The sequence below is a fragment of the Diuraphis noxia genome, unplaced genomic scaffold (genome assembly GCF_037042655.1).
Source record: "Diuraphis noxia isolate RWA-SAM2 unplaced genomic scaffold, SU_Dnox_SAM2 contig0003, whole genome shotgun sequence".
NCBI lineage: Eukaryota > Metazoa > Arthropoda > Insecta > Hemiptera > Aphididae > Diuraphis > Diuraphis noxia.
In genome coordinates this window covers 31,754,116-31,768,891 of record NW_028301713.1, presented here as the reverse complement: position 1 = coordinate 31,768,891, position 14,776 = coordinate 31,754,116, and the positions used below count along the sequence as shown (strand labels likewise).

General features: G+C 23.9%; 1 protein-coding gene across 4 annotated transcripts in view; it reads right to left on the bottom strand.

Moving 5' to 3' along the window:
• LOC107163262 (ATP-binding cassette sub-family C member 4-like) overlaps positions 1–14,776 on the bottom strand; it is a 56,974-nt gene that overhangs the window by 11,611 nt on the left and 30,587 nt on the right. The window contains exons 2-5 of one of the 4 annotated variants that reach the window (XM_015510586.2): positions 11,747–11,833; positions 9,546–9,656; positions 9,341–9,475; positions 4,055–4,259 (exon numbers count right to left, since the gene is read on the bottom strand). In XM_015510586.2, coding sequence (XP_015366072.2) covers positions 4,055–4,259; positions 9,341–9,475; positions 9,546–9,656; positions 11,747–11,823 — 528 coding nt within the window. In that variant the 5' untranslated portion in view covers positions 11,824–11,833. Of the gene's footprint in view, positions 1–525; positions 737–4,054; positions 4,260–9,340; positions 9,476–9,545; positions 9,657–11,746; positions 11,834–14,776 lie in introns of those variants that run through there. The other 3 variants (XM_015510584.2, XM_015510585.2, XM_015510588.2) reach the window with 3 other exon arrangements.

Sequence of the window (14,776 nt, the reverse complement as noted above, 5' to 3'; positions counted from 1 at the left end):
AACTACTTACATGGTTTTTAATAATTTCAAATTGCTTTTGTTGAGTATTTGTAAATCTGAAACATTTTTGTGACAGATAAATACACAAATAACTACACTCAAAACAAATGTTGTTATTAATTGTCAATAATTGTTGAATATACGTCAGTATGACAAAAAAAAAAACCTCTAAAATATGTATGTTTTACATAATTTATGATTGATATGTGGATATGCAAATGCTATAAGTCCTGAACCCTGAAAATAATGCAACTATAATACAAAAATAACTTTAATTTATGAACTTTAAAAAAGGTTACATTATATTAAAATTACAGTCAATATTTATACAGAAAGATTTGATTTTAGTAATTGAAACGGATTGTAATAGACAAAACAGATTTAAAAATAATATATTTTTTAAATATTTAATACTCAAAATGAAATTAAAATGCTATCTTTTGTTTGCCAGGAAAATGCATTAAGCAATCACACTCGTGTAGGGTTAATTAAATACTGTTATAGAGAAAAGGACCGCAAAGGTACCTTATTATAAATGAGAAAACACGTAGACACGCGCATCTTCATGCCCATATGCGTGGTGAGCATATCGTAGGCGGTGAAACCAAAAGTCTTCAACGCAACAGCTCCCAACAAGCAACTCCCATAAAATATCCCAAGACGAGAAGACTGATCTGATGGTTTGTCTGGTTCAAATTGTGCAATTATACGACCCAAGAAGATCGGCTGGCATACACTATATAAGTCATATCAAACACAAAAAATATTCTCTAATAATCAACACAGTTAATTAAAAAATATCTAATTTGTTATGTCCCATATATGTATATTTAATATGTTCTTCTAAAATATAGCTGAAAACCAATTTCTTTTCTGAGTTTTAACTTCTAACTATTATTAATAAGGATATAACTAAAATAAAATAAATAATATTTAACATTAATTACAGTCATTACTGGTTCATTATTAATTTAATTTTAAAAAGAGTATTATGAAAAATTTAATAATTGGCTTACTAAACTTAGGTAGTTTTATCACTAGTGTTCGTAATCTATTTTCATAAACATTTTATCAAATTTAAATTAACTATTTTATTTTTAATAAAAAAATATAGAATCATGCGCTTAAAATAAAATTGTTTTTGCAAATATTTTTAGTGTTTATAAATATGTATATTAATATGCGTACAATACACAACACAAATTATTAATAAAAACTACTAAACATCTAATTAAAATATCATTTAAGCGCAAAGTGAAAAATGCATGTTTCATATATAATAAAAATAATTACAAATTATATGAAATTAGTACAAATACAAATAGTATTAAGCATAATAGTAACTATGTATTTTATTATCTAATTATAAAATAATATAATCAGTAGTATAAATGTGGGAGAGCAAACACTACTTTTAAAAGTTAATATTTCATACCATTGTAGATTAGTTTATAACTAATAAGTAATAACTATGCTTTTTGATGTACAATTGCATAAGCTTTAATTATGATTTTTATATACTTTTCTTAGAATGATGTAATAAAACAAAAATGTACTCAACAAATAAAAATGCAATTTTTTCATCTTATATAAAATCAAGAATTTAACTAACAAACATAATCAGAAAAAAGAAAAAAAAGTTTAAACTAAAAATATTATAAATAATTTAATATTGTTCCTTCTTGTACCTATGTTGTTGTTTAGTATTGTTGACTGTAATTGTAGATATTATATTTTTAGACAGATTTCTAACTTTAAAAATACCCAATAAAACGGCCATTATGAATAAAAAAATTAAAATACCGATATTTAAATGAAACTAGCATGATCTACATGGTGGAAGCCAAGAGAGGCTGTCATATAGTATGCGGTCTACTGGCAAATGTGTTCTAGCGGTTGCTGTAGGATGTGGTCTACCTGCGGTTTTTACATATTAGGCTTATTGAGTTTATTATTTTTAAATTTTAATAAATACACTTTAATATTTTTTTATTTTTTAGATACACTTTATCTTAATTGCATTATATACAGATAACAATACTTCAACATTTTGTAAAAGTATTGGCTCAATAGCTCAGTATGCCATTTATAATTGCGCGACACCACATTTTAACACCATACTTTATACACCCAATATGTTGGCAAAAGTAATAATAATTAGTAGTGATGAATCTACCACAATTTTTTTAACTAGCAAAAATCTTGTGGCAAATAATGAAAATGTCGAATGTATTAAGTGTGGAAGTGCTATTTATACCTACGTAAGGAGAGAGGTAAGGAAAAGAGATTTTTACGTTGTAAGAGAAAGGGATGTCAAAAAAAAATACATTTTTAATGATTAATTTTTTACTACAATATTATACTATAATATTATGATATTTTTAATTTATTTATTCGCGGTAGACCGCATACTATATTCTTAAATCGCGGTAGACCGCATACTATATGACAGCCCCAAGAGAAATCGACATTATACAACTAAATACATAGAAATAAAATGATAAAACTAATTAAATTATATAGAAATGGATAGAGCTGTAATGAAGTGCCCTAGGACGGAAAATGTTTAAATGTGTATGCTTAATAAGGGTGCCAAATATTATTGACCTAGGGCAACAAAGAAAGTTAGCACTGCACTGATGTTGGAACTGTATGTGTATGATTTATTAATTTTTGTCAATAAATGTTATAATATTTAAGCTGATTGTATACCTACATATTATATAGAACCTTTTATTTACCTATTTAAATCTTTTTGTCAAATATAATGTTAATACTTTAAATGTCTAGCTATAATTTTTGTCAACCATTACCTATTATTAAATAGTAATTTATATGGTTTTATTTGATACATTTCAATACAACAGCATTATTTTCTATAATAAGTATGGATTAGAATATTGTAAAAAGTCCCCTTTACAAAATTTAAAATCTAAAAATTTATTTTTTTTTTATATTTAAATAATAGAAACTAAACTCAAAGATACTACAATTATAACATATTATCTTAAAATAGGGTTTTTTTTTTAATAAGTACAAGTAATTAAATATTATGCAAATAATTAGATTATTATTCTTAAAATTAAATTATTAAGTACTAGTTAAATTTATCTATGCATGTTCAGATAATTATCAAATATAAGAGCACTATTATATAAAAACAATATTTAGTTAAATTTAGATTCAATAAAGCATATAATATTGGGAATAGTTTAAATCATTACCATAAAAAAAATATATTAAGGGCCAAGAGGGCAACCTAGCCTAATCCTTGGGATGGGTTAAATTCTCTCTAACATATACTTTTATCATATTAATACTTTGTAAATTTAATATGATGTACGCATATCATCATTTACTTAATGATAATATGATGTACCTATATATAACATATTAAAAATAGAGTAAAAAAATCATTATTTAAAATAGCTATGATGAACTAAATCATGATTAAAAATATTTAATATCATTAATAGGTATTATAGGTTTTCTTTATGAATAATGTATTATACTAACACACCAACAGTATAGAATAAAATCAATTCAACTTGTAGTATATTTTATTGAAAAGTAAATTTTGAATTGAAAATATAAAATTCAATTAGAAATCATATTAGTATGTTATAAATTAAAATTATTAATGCAAACACATATTGATATTAATACCACAATAAAAATATAGATTCATTAATTTACTATATCAAACTATGTAATATTACAGCATTTATTAAGCATTTTACTCTTCTAGTTTGAAATATAACAGACTTTGTGCATGAAGTAAATACAAATCTTACAAGCTTATTTTAATTGGTTGTTAAAAATGCAAAGTAAAGAGAAGATGGAAAAAACTAGAAGGTCAACAAAATAAGCAAAGACCACAACATCAACTACAATGCTATGTAATATAAAACTGCTATTATATAAATATCAGAAACTACATTGACAAAGAACTTAAGAATTCATCAAATCAAAGATGAATCTTCAATTGTATTAATTCTATCTAATATCATTATTATTTTTAATTTTGATAGATTTTTTTATTGGTTGAGTGTACCTTTGAGTAGATAATAGTGGTCACAGCTACACGTATTTTAAAACCGATTTCAACTTGACCAAGCATATATTGGTGCATTCCAATTGTGCACAACAATGTAGATAACAGCAATGCAATTGCAGCCAGAGTTGCTGTATATAAGTCAGTAGTGGATGGTGAATCAAAATGACCAATCAGGTAACCAATAGATATGGGTTGAATCATCCTGAACAACCAATACAAGGGTAACACAGATGAATAAAAAAATAGCTGTTAAACAGTATTCAGAAATCTAAGAAAAATTGGTTCTTTAGGAATAGAATAAAATGATTAAAACAAAAATATAATGCCTACTATAAAACAATTAGTATTTAAACAATACATTTTGCAAAGTAACTTAGTAATTGAACATTAGGTACTGTATTGTTATGAATATAAAATTCCAAACATAGGGGCAAAATATTACGACATATTTCTTTATAATAAAATAAAGCATCATATTATTGAAATTACAATCAAATTATAATTCAAAATAAATATCGAACTTAACTCTAGTTTCTTATAATGCTTTCTATAAAGTATAAAATAAATGAAATAAAACACCATGTCCTTGTTATAAAATTAAACTCCTAATAATATTATTTTCAATATATAAACACAAATAAATTCAAAAGAAGATCTTCCTTTAGTCCTACCTAGTTATAAAATGTACAATTTGATACGTTTATAAAAAACTATAAATTAGATAAGAAAGTCTGAAAAAATATTGAAGATAAAGGTAAAAATTTCAGGTACTCGTGAAGTATGCTACCTACCAGAAACTGTTACATACCTGTAATATTCTTATGGATATCATTATTTTATTTTATTTTAGTATTGGAAAATATCCATGATTTAAGTCATTATGATAACTGGTCAACATCCATCAAGATAACAATTTACTTATTTTAAGATGACATAAAAATAACATGACAGCAGATATTTTTGTAGTTATAACAATACAATAATATTTTACAATACTTGACAATTATGATAATCATTAATATATTAAGTAAATTATACATTAATAAATTGCAATTAAATAGTATGAAGCATATTACAACAATTTTTGTAAATAAATACTCATGTTTAGTTTTTAGGTAGCTAAGTAGCATACTACAAGAATACCAAATTAAAAAATAAATTAAAATGTGTTATTGTATGTCTGAAGTTAAAAATATGTTATCACAGAAAATAGGTAAATTAATTATGAACATTATACCTAACTCTAACTAATAAAATATGTATTCTATTATTTGATTTTTTGAATATTAAACCAAAATAAAATTAATTTTAATAAATCAATGTAATTTTAACATTATTTATATATTGTATATTGTAGAGATAATGGCATAAAAATGAAAAATTAAGCATAAAAAAAAATATTTAACAAAACATACACAAGCATTAAAATCTATGAATGATAGTTTTACAACAAGCATTAATGCATCTGTATCATATAAATTACACTATTAATTATTCAATAGTTCTGAGGCTGAAATTACTAATATCCAAAAAAATAAGACTAGAGTAAATTTTTAAAAAGGTTTAAAAATTAATAGTAAAAACAAATAACAGAACACATAAATGTAGAAGCACTACATTTACGTATACATTACATAATGGCTATGAAAATGAGACTACTAATAATGTACTATATTCCTGTATGATAAATAATGTAAAACATTATTGAAGGACATTATATAAATAAAACTTTGAACAGTAAAATTTTCTCCTATTTATAGTGTGAAAATTGTGTTTCTTATTAATGAGTTTAAGACTGTAGCTTTTTCTTTCCTCACTCAAATGAGTTTTTACATTTGTAAGACAGAAACAATACGGATGTAATGTCCTCTTAAGTTGACATTGGCCAAATAATATTATTTTAATTCAATATTTGTTATTATAGAAGTTGAATATAAGCAAAATAAAATAAATATTAAGAAATAATAAAAATACATGATACAATTTACATGAAAAAAAAAGAAGTAACTCGGCAGTTCCATTTTATATTTTATTTTTAATTTGTTATAATCTTTGGCATATTACTCAAGTTCAAAATAGCATCTAATTAAAAAACAATTTTGATCTAGTCTTACAGGTTTTAGATTTTTACAAATTAACTTTTTTATTTTCCCTCCACCTCAATAAAAAAAAACTAGATCACTGTAAAGACTAATCTTAGCTTGTAATCTAAAAATATAATTCAAATGTATTAAAAATGAGTTCTCTTATAAAAAAAAAAAACCACTATCTCCCAAAATGAATTTGGCAGTTCACAATCAAATAAATTTATAGTAAAAATAAAATCATTGATTCACCGTGAAGTTTTGTATGAACAACAATGCTGATATATGAACATATTACGAATATCTAAAGAAGATCTAGGTACAATTCAACCAATATATAATGTATACCTAATACAAAGCTCAAAAGTATGTAACTATGTATTTTTTGTAATTGGCAGTCGTAATAAATTTTACAAATGTATATCTAGCCTTGGCATTATGAAACATCTAATTGTATATTAATGACCTAAACTCATTTATGTTAATATTTAATATAAACATAAACATAATATATGGTTTTTTAATACTTTCTTTAGCTTACACTAAAAATAAATAATTTAAATTCATAAATATAATTTTTTACTACATAAAATTATTCAACTTCTTTAATGCTTTTATACTTCAATAAATTGTTAAAGAATATAGTATAGGTTATTTTTATTCTCTTCAAGTGTAATTTTTATGTATCATAATATTGTAAATATAAATAAAAACAACAATTTTTTTAAATTGAGGTTAATGGATATGAATATAATAATTGCATCAGATGTAGTGATATCTTAAAGAAGTGCAGTTTACAGAACCTTTAAACTATAAATATACATTAAAAAAATATTACAAATAACAATAAGCACTTATTTATAAAAAATAACAGATAAAAATGTCTATGTGGCAAAATAGAATGCAATTTTTATTTTCTAAACATGATAAAATACTAAAATTGTGGTATACAAAAAACAATTTTGAGCGAATAAAACATGGAAAAAATGTATTCCTAAAAAAATAGTTTATGTTGACTGATAAATATTTTACGTTAAATTAAATTCGATATTTTTTAGAAGGATGTTGGTGCTGGTTTTTCCAATTGTCCATAATTTAATAAAATGTTAAAATCATATTTTATATTATCGTATACTTGTTACATGTATTATAAAAATTTTCTACGAGTTTACTGCTTGCTACCTATTTAGGGGAGGGGATTGATACAGATTAAAAATAAACAAGTTATTATTTTTTTTAATCTTATCATTTTATGTAGTAAATGTGTATATAAACATTTGATTACAATTTCAAGCATCTACATTTATTAAGAGGACACTACACCTGCATGAGTTATCTCCATCTTACAAATGTACAACACAACAAAAATTGTTTTATATGAATCAACTGTAATTTCCTTTATATTTATAGAATAATTACCAAAATTATTACAGTTCAAGTGATCTGTTAGAGGACATAAGGTTTTTTATGTTATTTTTTAATTTAATTATTAGGTAATTATTAGGTATCAAAAAAATGTTAAGTCTATGACACAGATAAAGTTTTTTCCTGTCCATTGAGGAATTTAGATAATTCTAATATAAATACAAAGGGAGTATAATAGTAAGTTGTCCAGCGTAAAACAGTTTTTGTTTAATTGTAAATTTGTATAACAAAGCCAACACAAGCAGATAAAACGTCTTATTAATAGATACTGATCAACACATCTCTTTTGTTCAGAATATTTTAGATTAAATCTTATCAATCAACTATGAATTGAACACATCTATTACAAATTACAATAAAGATTAATTTTTATGTGTATCATACATAAACATAATACATATACCTACGAGATGAACTCATTCAATGTTTTACTTTTAGACATTTTTATTTTTATTATTTTTAACATTAATTGTTCAAACAAAAATTAATTTTTTTTTAATATCATGATGGTTTTCAGTTTTCAACAAGTTCGATGAAATGATAATGTTTAAAAAAATATGTTTTAATATCTTCATCTTCAAAATTATCCATAGATTTAGATAGCCTTATGGCTAGGAAAATCTTATATGTTTAAAATAAAAAAAAAAAAAAAAAACTAAGGACGGCACTGCATATTTTGGGGCCCTGGGAAATATTTTTGGTAAGGCCTTAAATTTTTCTTTCCCTGCATGCCATAAAATTATGAAAAACAAATATAAGTAATGTAATAAGTAGACATGGGGCTCCTCCTGACCATGGGGAAGATTATAGTGCTTTTTTAATAATAAATCATATATTTTGATTCATTCCATAACTTTTACATATTCAGTAAACTGTAGTAGGTATAAGTATTTCTATAATATTTTAATTTATTTTATTATACAATATTCATTTTTAGCCATGAAATATTTTTTTTAATCTATGGTATTTTTAGTTCATATTAATTTAACAAAAGTGAATACCTTTTAAATTTTCTACAATATCAATATATTGTTATGTCTATATGAAAGACTAAAATAACAAATTATGTAAATCAAAGAAGGTACTGGCTCTTAAAGTTATAAGTTAACCAATAACTAGATAATAATTAATTTATCACTTTCAAATGTATATTAATTAGATAAATCTCGAGTGTTTAATCATTTAATTATCTATATTATCATATATATTTATATGATATAAAAAAATATGTATAATTAATCTAGGAAATAATCAACTTCCGACTGGTTGACATAATAATTCAAATCAATAACCTCAAATTATTATTATTCTTTTAAATAACAAAATACAATTTTTAAAATTTTTAATTTTTATTCACATACATACAAAATAAATCTAACCTAACATAACCATTTCTAGATAATTTAAAATTCTTTCACGTAAACTTATTTAAGGTCGACTAGTAGTTGTTGTAAATATATATTTATTTTTAATTTAACAGAATATATAAGTACATTTATGCTAAAATATAAAAGTTAGATTTATTTTATAACTATCAAGATATAACTGTGTTCATCTAAGAATAGTATATCCCTTCCCTAATTAGGTTTAAAACCCTTAAATAATAATATTCTTATAAGTCAATAGTATGGCTTAGTAGAAAAATTATTTTCTAGTTTTTTTAATGGTCATATTTATGAACTTTATATTAATTAACGAGTACATTTTGATTTATAAAATGATTAAACAATCAAGCATTTAACATCTACCAATTCAGAGTTTTATAAATGCTTACCTTAATACAATTTCAACAATTGAAAGTAAAAATCCATATAACATTAACTTAGGTCCAAACATTTGAAGTAAAGCTCTTAATAGACTAGGCTGTCGATTTGACTGTTTTGCTTTAGTTAATTCTATTTTCCATCTCCTTAAAAATGGAATATGTATTAATATACCTATATGATTAAGTTCATAAATAAATTTTTATGTAAATTTACTTTTCCAATTCATTTCCTAATGATGCTGAAGAATGATCATTTAATGTTGTATATAAATCGTTTACTTCTAAATCTCTTTTTCGTCCGGTTTTGAAGAGCTTTAAAGTCCACCTGAATAAAAGAATAAATTAGTACTTAATATAATTATTTAACTATGAAATATATTTCTATTAATTTATTATTTAATACGGTCAGAGTTAACAAGCAATGTATTCAATATAAGTTAAGAAATATACTGTTTAGTACATAAATTATAATGTTTTCTAGTCCAATTGTCCAATTTATATAATAAACATTACATATATGACAGAAACATGACTTTAACCTATAATTTTCTATATTGAACTTAAAATTAATTACTAGCATAAAAATACCTATATTAAGTTTAGTGCATATTTCGGGTATTAGGCAAGTTAATAAAAAACAAAAATCATCAAAAATTTTAAGTTGACAAAAATGTTGTAAAATTACAGTTTTAATTTTAATTTTTTCAGGTATTGAGAAACATCTATTTTTTTAACATCAAATTCTTAATAAACTTAAGTGTATTAAATTTGTTATAAAACAATAAATTTATGTCATGAATTGCAAGTGAAATATTTTCTAGAACTTCCAACAGCAACAAGCCAGACATAATATAAAATATATTATTATCTTATGCAACGCATAGTAGGTAATAATAGGAACTCACTGCTCTGCAATGTAGGTACCTACTTTATATCACGGTCATTAGGATTATACTATGCACATTTCTTTGATTTAAATACTAAATTAATACCTATAATTTTAAAAAGCAAATATTTACTCTTAAATAAAATTATTCGCGTGTGTTGAGTAATAACGTACAAAGTAACGAGTAACTGATACAAAATTACTTTATTTATAAATATGCATTTTACCAGGAGTCGTCTAGACAGCCAAAATGGATCTTTAAATAATTTCCTTAGAATTGTTTCAATGTGACGAAGATTAAATTGAGATTACTTTTGATAAATAATTCCTATACTATAACGCATTTATTTGTTAGCGTTTCAACTTATTTAGAGTATGCGAAGCTGCATGACACCCGCATGCATAATCTTTGTATGCAATATTTCTAGTCAATTTTAGTTGGGAATAATTAAATACATTTTTTTATTTTTTTTATCTTTTTTACTAAAACATTAAAATAAATTAAAAAATGAAATAATTGTAGTTCTTATCCCTGTGAGTCTTATTACAAAACCAGGATTTTGGTATTTTCCTTATTACGTGAGATATTACAATGGGTAAATCATCGCGGGACTCCCCGTTTACATGTGTATTGCTAATGTAAATATCATTAAATTTATAATATTATTCAATAATTCTCAAATAAGATTTATTTATCGTTATTTTAAATGTAAAAGCCTATTCAGTATTCCTTATCTCACTTTCCTAATAAATAATAATCTTACCTATTACCTATTTAAAATAAAATATTAAAAAAATAGTGCGTATTGTGTATAATAATAAATATAAAAATTGTTTGCAGTAAACACTGGACGTATTTTAAAATCTAACATTTAACAAGTAGGTACACTAAGAAAAATTCCAAAGATTTCAACTAAGATGGTCTGTAAGATAATAGGTACCAATTGTGCTAAGTTTAGATCTCAAAGGGCCTTTTACAAGTAACGATCTAAGGTTCAGAGATACCATTGAAATAACCAATATTTTGTCTCAGAGATAACAAGGTATAGGTACCTAGGTATTTCTGAGTACTTAAAAATGTAAATAGATATTGTATTACATTTTCTTTATACATTTTTTATTATTTATAAAACTATTTTATTTTAATAAGGGAATAATATAATTTTAATTAAAGATAAAAACTTATGTTGCACGTGCATGTAATTTAGTAAAATGTTATCTGCATATTTCCTGTTACGTAAATTTTAAAATAGCCATATAGTATTCATTCGCATTTTGTTCTTGATAAAAAAAAAATAGTTCATTAAAAAAAAAATTGTTATCAAAAACATTTTGCACACTAAATCATAGTAAGTATACTAGAATAACTTAAATGTGCACGTATTTTAAAATCTTCACTATATTAATAGTACCGACTACTGACTGATTATATAATCCGTTTAAATTAAATTTACCAAACTAAGAATTAAGCTGTCTTTTTGACGGAGTAAAAATACTTGTATATAATTTATTTATGATAAATAAATTACCCAAATGTGAGGATTTCAAAAATATTGGCTTTGGCTCTAGGATGAGGAGGCCGCTCTTCTTTAAATCCAGCGTCCATAATAATTTATCTAAAAAAATAAAATAAAAATTATTATTTACTAGATAATATACAAAATATTTATATTTTATTTTATTTTTTTGTTTATCATCAAACAACTTGTACAAATAGTTAACAATATCGTATGATGTTATAATGTATTAATGTCTACATACGTCATACAATACGATGTTATTGTGAATAAATAATTTTCAAACATGAATAAATAAAAATAATAAATATACCTTCTGTCACTTACTATACATGGCGTTTTTGCAATTTTTAAATATTCTCTGGTCAAAAAATACTAGTTTTACACTAACTCAATCGTTAATAGAATATGCAATTATAGCTTGGGAGTTGGGGGGAGCAGTTAAAACCTCAACAACAAGCATTCAGTTAGCACAGAACACAATTTTGAGAATCATACATAAAAAATCTAGTTTAACTCCTTGTAAACTAATAAAAAACGAAACGTTAACTCTAACTGTAAAACAACACTATTTCAAAAAAATATTGTATTATATAACCAGAAAAAGCTTATTACAACCAGTTGAACATAAATATGATACTCAAGCCGAGCACTTCATAATTCCCAAAGCTAATACTACAAAATTGTATGACAGTCATCTAATGATTGGAATAAAATTATTCAAAAAGCTTCCAGCATATATTCGGAATTGTAAAAAGCATGTTCGATTTAAATTATTAATTAAAAAATGGCTTCTAAGTAATGTCATCATACTATATAAAACAAATTATGTGTATCTATTTTATTATCTCTTTTTATTTTTATTTATTTGTATTTATAATTTTTGACCTTATAGTACTTACATTATTAAAATTATTTAGTTTATATATTCATTTATTTAATTACTAATTTTAAAATTCACTTTATGTTATGTCTGAATTATATTGTTTAATGCTTATATTAAAATATATGTTGACTCTAGTCAATCGTCACAAGGTTTGTGATAAACGAAGCAGAAACAAATGTTAATTAACCTACTATAAACTCTAATTCTGCTAATAAATCAATATTATTATTATTATTATTATTATCAGTATTATTTTAGATTCAAATTGGGGGTGTTTAATGTATTAGATTTATAATGAAGTTGATTTTTTTAATTAAAATAATCTTGAGTACCTATTACATGTTGCACAAAGCGCTTCAAAGATTTTTTTTAACGCAATTAAAACTCAAAAATCTAGTCACGATTATTTTTATAAGCGAGAATATCAAATTTCGTCAAAATCACAAAAATCAATGAATAATGAAAATTATTTTTTAGTTGAAAATGTATACAGTTATAATATGTTGATAATTATAGCTTGCAAGTTTAATACAAGTTTACTCATAAGTTGTTCTTAGTCAAAATTAAAAAAGAAATTTCACGTAAAGCCACAACATTTATATTTAGGAACGTGAGAATTATATTATATTATATAATACAATAGTCAAAAATTAAAAAAAAATTTAATACCAAACTTACAAAAAAGAAAAATTATTTACAAATAGTAATATAAATACATCGTAAGATATATTATATATATATAAGATAATACAAATTACAATACATTTAAAACATTGCAAGTGATCTCACCCACATAGACGAAGACTTAAGAGCATTATATAATGAAATTGCAATTAGCGAAATAATGTTAAATCTCAATAAATCCAAAATCAAGAGTTGTGGTCCCGACAATATTCCTATAGACTTCATATACGAAATTTACCTATACAAGGAATAAACCTAATTTTAAAAATATTCAATAACCTCTATCAGACCAACAAATTCCCCAAAAAATGGAAGAAAGCAATAATAATCTCTATTCCAAAATTATCAAATAATCAACACACCATTGAAGGTTATCGGCCTACATCTCTCCTCTGTACATTAAATAAATTATTAGAAATAATAATTAACAACAGACTCAGACGGCACCTGGAAAAGAAATCTCTTAGGGGAAAAACAATTAGGTTTTAGGAAACAATGAAGTACCTATACGATTGCTTGGGAGTTTGTAATTTGCACCAAAATGATTATTTATTTTGTTTTACTTTTTTATATTCATAACTATATAATTGTATATAAGCTAAGTACTTACATCAATATGTGTATAAGCTCAGCTACCTTATAAATAAAAACTAAGCTAAATTTATATTAGGATATAAAAACTTGTAAGTTTGTACTATCGAAAAAATAATCGATTTTAATTTTGGTGCCAATTCCTATTTCTTACTACCTCAGGATGGTGCAAATTACATATCTTTATTTTGCAGGTGCAAATTACAAACGCATTTTAAAAAAATAATGCAAATTACACATGTTGTAAATATTTTGGGTCAATTTTGGTGCAAATTGACTACAGCCGATTGCTTAACCATTATTGAAACTGAAATTCACGACACATTAATTACGAAACAAAGTATGATATGTCTTGACATACCTATGCAAGACTTACAATACCGATACCGTATGGCGTTATAAAGTTCTTAAAACTTTATACAATTGGAGAATCCACGGCAACATTCATATACATACCTACAATATTTCCAATCAGACGGATTATTCGTTGTAAAAGTCAACAACACGTCCTCAGAAGAATTCATCCCAGACAATGGGGTTGTACAAGGTTCCCCCATTAGTGTCACACACTTTTTAATTGCGATTAACAAAATTACTAAGATAATATAACTGCCCACATATATCAATATATTTTCAGAAGATATTAATTTACATTGCAAAGGCAAAAACAATAAATCCATTCTAGAAAATATTCAGCTTAGCGTAGATATCATAAATGATTGTAGCAAAATAAATGGTTTTAGATTTTCACCAATTAAATCCAAATGCAAAGTTTTCTCTATGAAAACTAAAAAAGCACCAAAACTAGAAATAAAACTTAACAATGTAATTATACCCACAGTCAATAATATCAAAATCCTTGGAATATTTTTCGACAAAAA